Genomic DNA, 15,377 nt, shown 5'->3' with positions numbered 1-15,377 from the left:
AGGACAGAACTGTACATAGGCCTTGACACTTCAACAGATTAAGAATTAAGTGGAGGAAGTAAACCCACTTTAAGCTAAACAGAAGCAAGGCATTCTTATTCTGGAATGTGTCCACATGGAGTAGTTCAGGATTAGCTGTTTCTGAATTACTGCAATGTAGACAAGCCCTAAATATGCTTCCACACTATGATCCCAGAATTGAGTTGGTAACTTACGATGACTCAGTGAGCCACTGTTTTCTGGAGGTTGCAGCCTTATCACCAGAATCTAAGCTTTGAGTTAAAATTAAATCTCTAGCCAGTAGGGTTGCAAAGAAAACCTTCAAAATATGAACCTAGTGTAACCAACAGATGCTGTAATAGGAAATTTCTTCTTTTGAAGCAAATTAATGTCCAAGTTTAGAATGACAGAATTATGCATATTTAAAAAAACAAACTGATGGAAAATTTAAAAATCTTCCTCCCCCCCTAAAGAAAATATATATGTGGAGAAAAAAACCCCAAAAGGACAGAATACATGCAGCAAAATGCATGAACAGTGGCATAGCGTGTGTGCTGTATCTTGCTACAATAGCTGGTCCACTAGAGGATAACAGCCTTCTACTGCTATAACAAACTCACATTTTAGAAAACAAAAACAAAACAAAAAACAACCTCAACATTTACCTTTTCAGTATCTTCAGGGTTATCACTGTGTCCGTTTCCACAGAGTCTGGCATACAGTCTCCAGATTTCCGCATCACCTGTCACTCTTGAAGTCACTCTGCCAAACAGTTCCTGCAATTTCCCTTTCAACCCCGTTGCCACCTCTCCATTGCGATCAGCCATTCCATCCACTACTGCCCTGACCAGAATATTCAGCACCTTAGAAAGCAGTCAGAGAGATCTTTCATTTATATTCTGATAAACACCAACAAGTTTTGGCTTTTGATATCTCTGCAACATTTGGACTCCAGTATATATTCACTGATAATTTAGTAAATTACAAAGACTTTACAACAGAAACATGGCAAAATAATCTTACAAAAATGTTCTTATACAATTATGTGGGATACCAACAAGTATATTACGAGTGAAATTCACCCATTTAAACGTCATCTAGACTTTTTGCAAAGGAGTTTTATGGGTGGAGCAAGTATGCAGGGGGCTTCTGTCCTCCCTCCAGTGAGCAGTGGTGGAAAGTTTGTGCTTTCCCAAAAAAGCTGGTGTGAAGGGGGGCTTTAGGAGTGGTCCAGGAGCAGGATGCTCCATGTGAGAAATACAATTTTAGATTATAAGTGGGAGTTGGATCACCACCTATTATGATGGTTGCCTGACACGTCTCATTATAAGACCCTGCTTTTAAGTACTTGGAACTTAACTGAACTTTAATCATTTTGGCTGAAATTTTCCAAGCTAGGTGTCTGCCTCAGGCTGAATTTACTGGAAAATTTCAATAAATTCAAGGCAGCCATTTCCAAGAACAAAGTTAGGGGAAAATACATTGTTATGCTCATGTTAAAAAATTCTGGAAAACTTTTCTTTGAGAATCTCTACTGTCTCCATGCTTTGGAGCAGGGATTTGAAATTTGGCAAGGATGTGTCTTTTGCCCAACCTGTGAAAACCTGTCAATTTGTCCAAGTTATAAATCTTTGAAAAATCAACATTTGCACATGCTCAGTGGAGACTTACTAGAGCTTTGCAGCTTAATTCCCTGAAGATTCTGTCTGCACTGAGCATACTCCAGCCTAGGGCTGAGCAGGACTTTCCCTGCATTTGTAGCTCTGGGGTGCTGCAGGCTGAGCGGAGGCCAGGCACAGGAGTTGAGAGCAGGGGCCCTGTCTTTCCTGTGCTGCTAATGCCACCCTGCTGGGCTGACACACCAAGGAGTGTGACACCTGGGGTGCTGCCTCATTTGAACGTAGATGGGACAAGAGTTGGACTAGGGAGGTGGAGACCAGTAGACCAGGATGAAGACAGGCTGGGAGACAGGTAAGAAAAAAGGTGGGGTTGGGGGTGGGGGGGCGTGTTGCGTAGATAACCTTAATTTTGGTATTTTCTGACTTCTTACTGCTTGGCATTTCAACCTTTAATAACATTCTTTAACTTAGTTTTTTTTCCCTGTATAGTATTAACAAATCATTTAGAATAAATATCAAAGAAATAATGCTAATTGGCATTACCTAACAATAAGACACTTTTTAGATAATAAAATCCTTATTGTAGTTAGGATACAAAATATTAATCCTGCTAGAAAGCTACATTTATGACTACTCAGAATGATTCACTGATATACCACTATCATGCTAAAAATATGAAAAGCTTATGACCCTTAAAAATGGAGATGGGTACAGGATATTAAAAACACTAAGTTTAACACATTCTGTGCTATTCATAATAATTGTTGCATTTATAAGAATCAATAATATTACACATTCCAAACAATTTTACTTTAAGCTAGCAAACAAAAAACAGTTATTTTTCATGAAACAGCTAAAATGTTTCTATTACAAATATTTTTCTCAACAGTATAATTGCATTACACTGTTTGGTCAAAACAAACAGCAATCAAGTGATTCTCAATTATGTATTTCAAATTCCTGGTCAGTAGCACAGTAAAATTAAAATGGGTAATATTACAAAATAGGTCTACCAAACTATTCTGTAATGTAAAAACACTATATTCTATTGCTATATCATACTCAATAGTATAAAAGAGATAAATAATACATTATAATACTACATAATAGGTTCTACTTGAAAAGAGGCTAAAACATAATCATGTCTTGGTTATACTGCCTGTTAAAAATATTTTTGTTAGAACTGCAAGTTAATTGTATCTAAACACCAAAACAGGGTTAGCAATCAAGACACAACTTTCTACTTTCAGAACACAATTTTAATGGTTAAACTTTTATTTAAATGTCCTCTGAGGGAAGTTAAATTACCATATCCACTAATACTCCACCACATTCAATAGATGTCAAGTTAAAAAGGATCCTGTGCAAGCAACAGCTTTTATTTTATTATGTCTGCTTAATAATCTATGCCTCATATGACCACTGTACAAAGCATGTGTGTGTTTAACAGTGCTCCACTATACCAGGATTCCACCTCCTTTCTCATATCTATTTTTGTGACCCACACTAATTTATTAAAAACAAAACAAAAAACACAAGAAAAAAAAATCTACCCTAAAACATCTTAACTCATGTTAGTTTACCTCATTTCACAATTACTATGTTGTACAACAGCTCCTTTGATATAAAAATTCAACTAGTCAAAATATGTTCAAAAGCTGCACTGATGCTAATCAAAGCTGACAGAGCTCAAGTGAGAAAAGAACCTTCAGATAACAGGCCTCTCACGATAAGGCAGCACTCTGTAAGGCAGCTTTCTGTAAATACACTCACTGCAAATACCTTCCCAAATTAAAGCTTAAAATCAAGGAAGTGATCATTAATGAACAGCTTGAGAGCACAGGTGTCTCTTGAAAATGTTAATCACCCACCTCCTCATTCAAAATCCCTGTTGGAAAGTGTCCTTACAGAAATACAAGCACAAAAAGCTTTTGCTTCTGCCTCTTATTACAAAAACATTCTAGCAGCATGAGCCAGTTAAATGAGGATAATACATAATTGGAAGAGGCAGTAGGAACCTTCACTCTATGCTGTTTCCCGTGTGGGATCCTGTATTCATGTTAAACTGCACACAGTGAATTCACATTCACAGACAGTACAGTATGTAGCTTTGCTTCTGAAAGCGATGTTGCAAAACATCCCACCAATCAATGGAGCATCTAGTGTCTTTGTTATCCTCAGCATGTTAACATTACAGATAAACACCGACTGCTTGGCTTCAGTGATCTGCATTCTGTAAAAAGTTATGTGATTAACTTTTTGAAGTCCCTTGGATAACATTCTCATACACACCAGAGGTTAAATCATTGGAGGGAGGCAGATTCTCAGCTGGTGTAAAGACGGTTTACACCAGCCGAGATTCTGCTCCCAGGTCTTTTGGGGGGGGGGGTAAATTGTGACTTAATTATTGGCTAAACTGTAGTTTGTCTCACATACAGGCATGGCCCTAAAAAACTTGCCAATTGGCTTCTAAAAAGGTGCCAGAGTCTCTCCTTCAATATTTTTCCTTCAATCATCTAACATCTATGTGCCAAGATTGACAGGCCTAGTGACTGAAGTCCTCCTTTTAGCCACAGAGAAGTTATAGTCTGGGTAGCAATCATGCAGATTTCACATCAATATGTTCCAACCACTTTTTTCTGATTAACATGCTTTAAAATGTAGACATTGTAAATGGAAGTCTTCATATCACAAAGCTGAGAAAGATCTGTAGGCTAAGGAGAAAGAGAGGGAGTTTTCTTACATATGAAAGACAGTGTTGTTCACTTTTAACAATATATCTATTTAATAACATCACCATAAAAAGTCCAGAGTGTTAGCTTAGACACATGATCCATGCAAAGATCAATTATTGTTAATGTGACACATCTCAGTTTTTTCCTCAGATCATTTGTATTGTATATATGGAAATGATTATTAATACTTTTCCCTTTAGAATTTTGCCTGTAGCATCCATATGTGTATACATTCAACTTCACAATATTCTATAGCCTGTCATATTTCCTGCCATGAAGGGGTCTGTGATATCATTAGATAACTAGAACAAACTCAGAACCATAATTTCCCACAATTATATTTTGTGGTCACAAATCCAAAACAGAAAAGCAATGATCTAACATACAAATAGAAAACATATTATAATTCAATTACAAACTCCTTTACAGAGTTAATAAAATTGTATTAGTTTAAAAAAATCTTTGAATACTATGGTAAAATAATATTAAGAATCTGACCACAGCATACAAAACCAGGGATATTCTAAATTACTTCCATTATATACTACTATTTTGGTACATTTAGTTTTGTATCAGTGGATCCTAGAACAATAGGCTATGAAGCACAGGATGGGTGATTTTTTATGCATGGGTCATAAGGGCTTGTACTGTTAATGTGTTGGGCACTATTTGTATATCCATCCTCTTAGTTTAGATTGGTTAAATCAGTATTAGGTAACAAAGTTTTTATGTTCTTCCCCCTCTCTTTCTTGACATGTCAACTAGTACAGCAGTTAATAAAATAACATCAGAGCTGCTGAATATATCTAGCAAGAAGATAAAGTTGCACTGGGATAGAAAGAGGCACGTGATAGACACACCAACTTCCACTTAGCCATGTGTATGGTTTACTTAGGTGTCTATTATCAGGTATGCTGCTAATCCATTGAAGGGGAGATGAAGTGTCAGAGGGAAGGAAAAGAACTAATGCTGAAGTCAGGCTGCAAGGTGGGATGGTAGATAGTCTAGGGGACTGACTTTCTGGAAATATTGAACAGGGTGAGTTTCATCTAAGAACTATAACTTCGCTGTTTAGTTTTATCTATTCATTTTTAGCTACTAGAATATTCTGTTCCTCCCTAAATAATTATTAATACAAGTCTTCCTGGAATCCTTAATCAGATTTTGGGCTTATTCATAACCACCTATGAAAATCCCTCTAATTGCATATAGCTATATTAAAGAGAACATGCAGAAACTTGGAAGGCTTTTTAAGGTCCCTCTCTACTGGGACATCTTAAACAAAAACTCAGGACATTTAACATCAATACAGTCCTAAACAAAGTGTGTGATTAAAAACTGTATGGAAAAATAGAACAGAAAGGAGAATTATGCAACAAAAATGGAAAATTATTCTAAGCAATATGCAAAGCTTAACTGAATATCCAATAAAAAATCCTAAAAGAACACCCTTGATGATAAAAGGAGCACATACCAGCTCAGAACACGTGAACTGTCACAGCAGAAAAGGCAAATTTGTTCACGTTATTTTACTTCTTGCAGGCTAATGACAATCTGACCAACCAAAGTGATATTAGGATCATTTCTGGAGTGCATTGTGTAACGTAACTATTATTTGAATCAGTAATTCAAAAAGGTACCTCCTAACCAGAAAAATCTACACTGTGTCCCCATGAATAAACATGATTCCTTCCTAATGACAGCATTGTAGCTGCCAATAGACTAGACCTTACCACATGGAAAACTACACATGTTTCCACAGACATTGATTTGTGATTGAAATACACTAGAGAGCTTTAAAACCTTTTCAATTTCAGCTATCTCAAATTTGATTGATTTTGCTCATATGGAACAACAGGCTGACTTGTGTGTGGTAGTTTTTATACAAGTGATTAATACTAATACTTGGACATTCTTAGTAAAAAGTAAACTGAAAAAGAAAAAGAGCAAGTGAGATGCCTTTGACAGTCATAGTACAGTATATTCCTTACATCTCCTGATCAAACTCAAAAGGGATATAAAGCACATCTAATACATAAAAACAAATATTGGCCTTCATTTACTACAGTGAAAGGCATATGAAGTTCATCCATTATATTTTCATAGTATTGGATTATGTAGGTTTAAAACTGCAATTACATATTTTTCAGTACGTGAAATGTAATTCATTTGTAAAGGTTTGGTTGTATAAGATATACATTTTCAAATTTATGGGGGAAAATCATAACCTTACTACAGCTGTAAGGTCTAAAACAATCTGTATTAATGTTTACAGTGAGATACATAAGTGTGTGAAAAATGAAATAATCCCCAACAGTTCAATTTAGGGATGGACCTGACCAGCAAACTCAAAATTTATTCTTCCCCAAAGCCTGGGGATGTTGGAATCCAGGGTATTGTTTTGGTCTCCTCTCCAATTTAAATTATTTCTCTTTACAATCAAAGTCTCGTAATGAAGCATACTTGCCTGGATATCTTTCATTGTAAAGTATGCTATTGTTATTGAAATGTACTTGATAATGATGCAAATAATTTCTACAAGAAAAATGAATATATATGAACATGTAAAAAACACAAAAAGAAATCCGTCCCACCTGCACATCTTTGTACTTTTCTTGTAAATCCATGAGCCGGTGATAAGCTTTAATTGCTTCTGAAAATTCTCCAATGTCTGTACTGGTAATAAGGTAGTTCTCCCAAATCTGCCAGTGTTCATAGTTACACTTGAGAGCTTCTTGGAGAGTGCGAAATGCTTGGATTCTAGTTAAGAATAAAAACAAAAGATTCAGCATAGAACATATTAAAAGCATTCTGTATTTACTTAAAGGCTACATAATTCATGAACATATTTTGAAAACAGATGCAATGTTAAGATTAGTTGCTCACAATTTACACGACAGCCTGAGAATCCCTTTCTTTCATGCCCTTCTGCTCAAACCAGTTGATTGCATAGCTCACTATCTCATACGTGTTCTGAGATATCGTTCTCTCTCTCTCAGTGATACCAGCTGGCCTTAGTGAAGATGACAGTTGTTGGCCTTCCTGCAATAATTCCTCCTCTATTATTGTTCTGGTGATATATATTGAGTCAGTGGTCCTTGACCACTTTCAAATCCTTTCTCCCTGGGACAGCAACATAAGTAGACTATTGATTTGCTTCCTGAATACTCAGAAACCTCAGCTGTTAATAAATAAGCTGTTTTGCAGGACCTATTTGTTATCCACCTTCCTGTGAAAAGACATTGAGCTAGCCCTTAAATTCAGTAACCACAGATAATGAAAAATACTCCATTAATCTCCCCTTACACATAATCTACAAAAGAAAAACCACAAAATTTACTGTAGTAAGTTGTCTGCAAACACTTGATCAGATCATATACGGTTTTGATCAAGAAACAAAAAAATATAATTGTTGTTAATCAACAGTGATAAATACAACTTTGGCTCTTGCCAATTAACAGCAATGAAAGATACCTAGTATAATGGACAAACCTTTTACTATTGTTTGTTATGCATATAAAGAAAATATTACAATAAATACAACAATTGTATAGGAAAAAGAAATAAGGTGTTTGTTTAATCACTTCAGTAAATGTAAATGCTGTTACATTTTGGCAAAATAAAAAACTGTCATTCTTATTGCTTGGTAACTTTTTCTTGTTTTTAAAAAAAGAACACAGTAGATTAAGAGATTCCAAAGCCAGAGGGACACTTGATCATCTAGTCTGACCTTCTCTATAAAACACAGGCCATAGAACTTCACCAACACAATTGTTTCCACTGTTATTTTAAAAGCACCTTTGGGTTTAAATCTCCTCATGCAGTTTGGCCCTATATATTGATATTTTCAATCTTGACTCTGAATTCTGCCAACAAATGACAACGCAATCAACATCTCGCTGCAGTTGTAATCGATTTTTGAAAAATAAAATAACTTTTTAATGCTAAGTTATTACAGTGGAAAGAAATATGAAAATGATGATTCAATTCACAGCACATCAAAAATATTTTCCAACACTTAATATTTTTGTCTATGTTAAGGATATAAAATACTTTGCAATTTTGGCACAAGTTTTTCTTGATACCATAAAACTGAAGTCAAAGTAAAAAAAGTAAAGTAGAACACATTGCTCAATAGTGACTTTGCCCTATGCTCTAAACGGGCAGGTGGAAATCATTCTGATGAAGCATGCTTCTAATTATTAGGCATAGGACAATGCATACAGCCCTTGAAGTGCCATAGTATGCCTTGTAGGTTGAGAAGTAGGAGTCAAACACCAACATCTGCTGACTGGAAGAGGAAACATTTTGCATTAATATACCTCTGAATTAAAACAGTGCATTCTGAGTGACCGCATAACCACACTATCTTGCGAACAGGTTGTCCTTTTTAGCGTTCAACAGGGATAACAAATAAATAAGTAATTGTCTGATTCAATCTTCCTGATTTTGATAACTGATTGTGAAGTTCCTTCAAGACACTTCCACGAAGGCACCAGGAACTGAAGAAAAGGACATTAGGTCAAACAAACTAGGTATCTGTTTATTTCTATTCCTCATTTCAGCCTGGGTAGTCATTCTACCCCTTGCTTTCTTCTCTTCGTCTCTCCATAATTATGTCTAAATGTCTCAGACTTATTTATAGCATTTGCTACAATGCATTTTCATGGCAATTTATTTAATGTGTTTACCACTTTGTGTGAACTCACTGTTCTTCTCCTCATTTTTATTTCATTTCATGAAAGTTAAACCACATAAATTGTTCACAATGTCAGTTTTTAAAACAAAACCCTGGCAATTTCAATATACCGATACTTTCATGCTTCTGCTTTTCATTCTAAAGTTTTATTCTTTTTTGGTAGAAAATATAATGGGACACAGTCCAAGTACAGAGTATTATCTCAATTAAATTGTTCTTCAATATTAAGCCCTTGCAAGAATATTACCAAAAGGTATCTATAGGGAACTTTAATATTACAAGAAGTCAAAATACAGAAATAAGAAATAAGTCTGCTTTGAGTCTGGGTTTCCTCTACTAATGGTTAATTTGGAGGGAAAAGAACAAGCAGACTATTATGAATCTCCATCTGCTTTTATGATATGAATAGTAAACTACTTCTTGTTCCCTCAAATCTCATAAACTGAATATAGCATGAATCAATACAGGTTTGACTATATCCTCTGTTTTAAAATGGACACATCTTTTTTGCCTTCACAGTCCAATTAATTTCCATTTCTAGTATGAATAATTTTGATTCATTTGTACTTAGTGTATAATAAGTGATGAATTATGAATTTGAAAATATCAGCTCCAAATTATTTCTCTTTTTAAAAAGCTAATTAAAAATATTTTTCTCCAATTGAAAGGTGATTAATTTCTAATTAGTATCACTGTAGGAAACCTACTGGGAGACTAGACTGAAGGGTAGAGGACTAGCATTAATGAGTAAACCACATTGTGAGAATAATATCTCAGTGTTAGGAGAAAGGAAATCAGAAATGTTTATTTTGGAAGCAGTATTCTCTAAACCTTTTGAAGTACTTACTTCTGTTTCAATCTGATATATGCAGTTGATAAATTGTTCCAGGCCTCAGCATTCTGCAATTACAACAGAGGAATAACTTAACAAAATCAAAGACATTCCACTTATTTGGGAAAAATCATTTGAATAAAACAAAAAATTGTAATAGATTTACATGACCAATTTTCTTTATCCTATACATACATTAATAAATGCACACACATATTAAATATTAAGGTGGCAATAACATTAATTAAAAATATAAAATTTGCCTGGTAACTAAACAAAATGATAGCAACAATCAGAAATACAAGATAAATGGTTAAATTAATTCTGTTCTGGCATTGAACATATTGAGTCTGATTCTGCTTTCACTTACACTGATGAAAACCTGGAGTAACTCCACTGAAGTCAGAGGAGTGACAATGGTGTAAATCCAAAACAAGAACAGAACCAGAATCATAGAATCATAGAATCATAGAATTCAAGATCAGAAGGGACCATTATGATCATCTAGTCTGACCTCCTGCAAGATGCAGGCCACATTAGCCGATCTACCCACTCTTTTAGCAAGCGACCCCTGCCCCATGCTTCGGAGGAAGGCGAAAAACCTCCAGGGACACTGCCAATCTGCCCTGGAGGAAAATTCCTTCCCGACCCCAAATATGGCGGTCAGCTGAACCCCGAGCATGCGGGCAAGACTCTCCAGCCATACCCTCTGAAAGAGGTTAAGAATATCATATCATTGACCCAATTTGACCCAATTAAGTACCAGTTTGGCACTTAATTGACCTATTGACTAAGCCCGTTATCCTATTATACCATCTCCTCCATAAACTTATCTAGCTTGATCTTAAAGTCATGGAGATCCTTCGCCCCTACTGTTTCCCTCGGTAGGCTGTTCCAGTATTGCACTCCCCTGATGGTTAGAAACCTTCGTCTAATTTCAAGCCTAAATTTCCTGACTGACAATTTATATCCGTTTGTCCTCGTGTCTACATTAGCACTGAGCTGAAATAATTCCTCTCCTTCCCTGGTATTCCCAGCGAAATTAACTTCGGGGCTGACGGCAACAGACTTATGGACCACTGAAGGCCCCAGTGTTTTGCAGGCTTAGTTTAGACTCAACTAGTATAATGGCCTTGTGATAGACTTTTGCACAGAGTGAATTTCACCTACTGTGACTAAGAGTATGTCTACACTACAAGTGCTACAGTGGCACAACTGCAGTGCTGCAGCTACACCGTTGTAGCACTGTAATGAAGACACTTGCTACAGAGATGGAAAGGGTTTTTCCGGTGCTGTAGTAAATCAACCACCAGAACGAAGATAGCTAGGTCTACAGAAGAATTCTTCCATCAACGTAGCGGTGTCTACAGTGGGGCTTGAGGACAGGCTAATTACATCTCTCAGGGGATATAAATTTTTCACACCTCTGAACAACATAGCTAGGTCAACCTAAATTTTAGGTGTAGACCAGGACTAAGAGCCCAATCCTGCATCCTTTACTCACATAAGTCCCATTTAAGCCATTAGGAAATCAACAGGTCTATTCCTGTGCATACAGACAGGACTGAGCTGTACCAAACAAGTTGGAATGATTTCCATAAAAAGTTGGTTTTAATTTATAGTTTAACAATTCATATTCATGGATAGAAAAAACGCACAACTGAGTTATATTTCAGATTACACTGAGATAATTTGTTTTTTAAATTTTTTTTTTTTTTTTAGTAAAAATAAATGAATACCATCAATATACTTCTCTTGAAGCAGGGAGGATGAGATAGAGGTTTCTACTCCTCAGGCCAGACCTGCTGATAGAACAGTAGAGGCCAACATACCCTTGTGTAGGCTCAAAGCATTCTTCCCTACATAACTTACACACAAAAAACAATGGGAGTATAATCCTGCTGACATCTTGTGAGCCTGGCAATGGTGGACAGACACCTGCATGATGCACACCTGTAAAGGTGGATCCCAAACACCTCCCAGTTTGTGGGAGATTGAGTTCAATCTCAAATTTAGTCCCAAAGGCCAATTATCTGCCATTTCTTTAGTGAGTGTTTCTAACTGAGATTAGTTTGCCACTTCCACAGAAAGATTAATTAAGCAGCACAGCTGACTGAAGAGTGCAGGAAGCTCCTTTAAAGTCTAGAGTGGACTAAGCATTTTAACAAATTTTCTGTTTAATAATATGCTCCTTCACTTCTAATTTTTTTAATCAAAAAGAACTTGTACATTATCTGCTTTATTTTAATGTTGTATGACACCATAAAGGACTTTACTGTGTGTGGGTGTGTGTATGTATATGTATAAAATAGAAAAGTCAAGTATCAAGCAAATATTTTTGTGATGCTTAATGAGAAAATACATCCTTTATGAACAGGGTAAAAATTGAACAATTAGAACTAAGACATGAACCACATTTGGGGGGGGGGGGGAGGAAGGTTTACTGGTGGCTTTCACAAACTATTAGATGAGCAAAGATAAATCTTCAATAAATTGTACATACGTCAGGTTCCAACGTCACACAGCGCTGAAATGCTTTGGCAGCACCGTCATAGCCTTCCAAAGCTAAATAGGCACAGCCCAAAGAAAACCACACACCCAACTGAAAAGAAAACAAAGAGAAAGGGAATTCAGTATGTATGTTCTGCACAAAAGAAATTAATTACGATTCCTCCATGCTCAAATCCATACATTTCTTGGTGTTATAAGGGATTGCGTTATATGTAAGACCCTTCACTTCCAGTTTTTATTTTGTTTAGAATTTGTTTTAGTGTTTATTGCATTTGAAAAATTGGTGAAAATTAACTTCAGAGTTTTCTGGATAATTATTGGGGTTAATGTTGGGGGACAGGGGAGAGGGAAAAAACAGAGAAAACTAAGTAGTGAAAGCAAAAGAAGTTTACTGATGTGATTAATTTTTTTCTTTTAAAACAATTTACAGTTGTTATGCTTTAGATAAAGGATGTCAGTGTAAATTCCGAAAGTCCTGGGTAGAATAGGCTTTCAGTATTTTTTTCAAAATGCCTGTTCAAAAGTTCATTCTCTTGCAGTCTTGGATGTACCTGAATTTAGAACAATATTCTTTCCACATCAGCTGAGCTAGGCAGGACACTGAGGATGAGGGAAGCAGCATAGCTCAAATCTGGGAAGTTGGTGTGGTGAATTTTTCAGAATTCAAATGGAGTGGTGCCGCCATTGGCTGGAGAAGGCATCACCATGTAAGTATGGAGTTTGCTTTTCAGGTTAGCCCTTTCTTCATTAAATGTATTATCAGAGACCACATTATTACAATGGTGGTCAAACAGCACAATAATTTTCCAGAATGCTAATTCGTTCTTAAAAGCCTCAGGGGACACGAGTGACTTTCAGCAGCAGGGAAATGCTCCCCCAATGCCGCCCCACTGCCAGATCCTTTCACTGACAGGTAGCTACACACCATAGTGTGGGCGCAGTTTGATTTTCACTGTGGCATGCAACTACCCGTACCCTATATGCCGCTGCAAGAGGTGTGCAGTGTAGATTTAGTCTTTAAAAGCCAAAGAAGTGAATGCTCTTGCTAATGTCTGAGTTGGTCAAACAGTAACTTTTCCAACAGCAGCAAGTTAAGATAAACATTACTATATTTCAGAATAAGTAATCTGGTTTAGATACTGAGTCCTAAATTCATTGATAAAACATTTTCTGAGGTCCTTGCTGGTTAAACACATCCATAAAAAAACAATCAAACTGGATTTCAACATTTCAAAACATTTTATAATCAGCTGGGGAATTGTTCCAATTCTAATATCTAGCGTAAAAAGCCTCCATCATTCAAAGTGCCAAGATAAGAATAATGAAAGAAAAAGTCACTATTTTTCTAGGAAGGAAAAAAAATTGTGTCAGATTATGTTAGCCTTAAATCATACTGTGTAGCAGTATCTTATTCCACACACTGTCCTTTTGGATTTCAACATAACTACTTGTGGAGGAAGGTTTTTATGTAGGTAAAGATATCACAAACAACCTTGTTGTAACAAAATTAACACAACAGGTCCATTTTCTGCTGGTCTTGTAGCAAGCAGTTCTGACATTAACCTAGGCTCTCACTATGAAAGTATAAAAGTTATTTGTACATACAAAGAGTTACCATTTGCAATTCAGGGCACAGACAAGGTCAGTGACCAAAAGCTGGTAGCCCAAATGAGCGTTGCATCAGGAAGCTCATTATGATGTACATTTCTATCCACACTAGTCTCCTACTTTCACTTCGTTGGCCCCACACCAGTCCAACCAGACCAGTAATTCCCTGTTGTTTATTAATATTAAAATTAATTGATTTTATTCTTTCAACATTTTCAGTTTTCACTGGGCTGCAGATATCTGTATTGAAAAGACACAGAGGCCTTCTACATGTCATGGAAGGTAGGTGGGTTTGACAGCTGACAGTTGAGGCTTTTGGCATTCAGGACTGTATGGGAGTTGTTTTTGACACCCACAAAGCAGTCGAGACTTTTGGTATTGGGGAGGGGCTGCATCTCCTTTCTCCCACTCTCCACATTTTTGGCAGGATAGAAGGTGACTCTAAATGTGGGACATAGTAAGATTTGAATTCTTCACTCCTCATCCCAGGAAACCTTATTAGCAAGAACCACTCAACCCTGCCCAACATATGCAGGAACACCTAACAATAAAAGTAGTACATTAGCTTGATCTTTCTGCTAAAGTGATCATCCATGAAATGTTTAGCTATGCTGACACTGAAAGTATTGTTAGGTTTCTGAGTTAACATCCCTGGGAGACGAAAAGGGAAATTCAAACCTTTCAGGCTCTCTGCAGACTTAGGCAGACATTATTACATCGGTTTATATTTAGTTCACATTTTAAGGCAATCATTGGAGCCATACGGTCTACAAACTTGGTTTTTAAAACAACGAAAGCTTAGATTCTGGAAAACAATTATCGGTGCTTTTAAAATGAATTTATAAAAATCATTGCAGAAGAAAAGTTTGGCACTACTACTATCAAGGTTGCCCAATACTTCCTATTGTAAGACCCATTTTTCAGTTGCTTAGAACTTTACAACATTAACTGTTTTGGCTGAAATTTTTGAGGCTGGGTGTCTCCCCCAGCGGAATCTTTTTAGAAAAATTTCAGCCAACATTGTTCAGCCATTTCTGAAACAGAGGTTAGGGGAAACTATGCTGTTTTCCCATGTTCAATCCAGAGGGGATAAGAGCTGGACCTTGGGTTGGGGAGGGAGTAGATTGGTATAAGGAGCCAAGGGGGGGATGAACATGGGACTCACTGGGCAAGAAGACTGGGACAGGAGCCGGGGGGGAGCAAGGAGGTGGAGAGAGAAATGAGAGAGATCTGACGAGGAACCAGAGAGCGAGGGGAGAACTGGAACTGGCTGGGCACGGAGATTGGGAGTACTCTGATTAGACGAGGAGATCTGAGAGGGAGGCTGGGACCAGAAGCCAATGGAGACATCACAGGGGTGGCCACAGGCCAAG

The 15,377-nt window shown here is 36.7% G+C and overlaps 1 protein-coding gene across 1 annotated transcript in view; it reads right to left on the bottom strand.

Annotated features, from left to right (window-relative positions):
* TTC27 (tetratricopeptide repeat domain 27) overlaps positions 1–15,377 on the bottom strand; it is a 202,724-nt gene that overhangs the window by 18,203 nt on the left and 169,144 nt on the right. The window contains exons 14-17 of the mRNA XM_045011797.1: positions 12,389–12,487; positions 9,901–9,953; positions 6,949–7,114; positions 666–863 (exon numbers count right to left, since the gene is read on the bottom strand). Coding sequence (XP_044867732.1) covers positions 666–863; positions 6,949–7,114; positions 9,901–9,953; positions 12,389–12,487 — 516 coding nt within the window. The remainder of the gene's footprint in view (positions 1–665; positions 864–6,948; positions 7,115–9,900; positions 9,954–12,388; positions 12,488–15,377) is intronic.

This window comes from Mauremys mutica, chromosome 3 (assembly GCF_020497125.1).
Source record: "Mauremys mutica isolate MM-2020 ecotype Southern chromosome 3, ASM2049712v1, whole genome shotgun sequence".
NCBI lineage: Eukaryota > Metazoa > Chordata > Testudines > Geoemydidae > Mauremys > Mauremys mutica.
The sequence above is the reverse complement of the archived record's forward strand: the minus strand, read 5'-3'. Positions and strand labels throughout refer to the sequence as shown.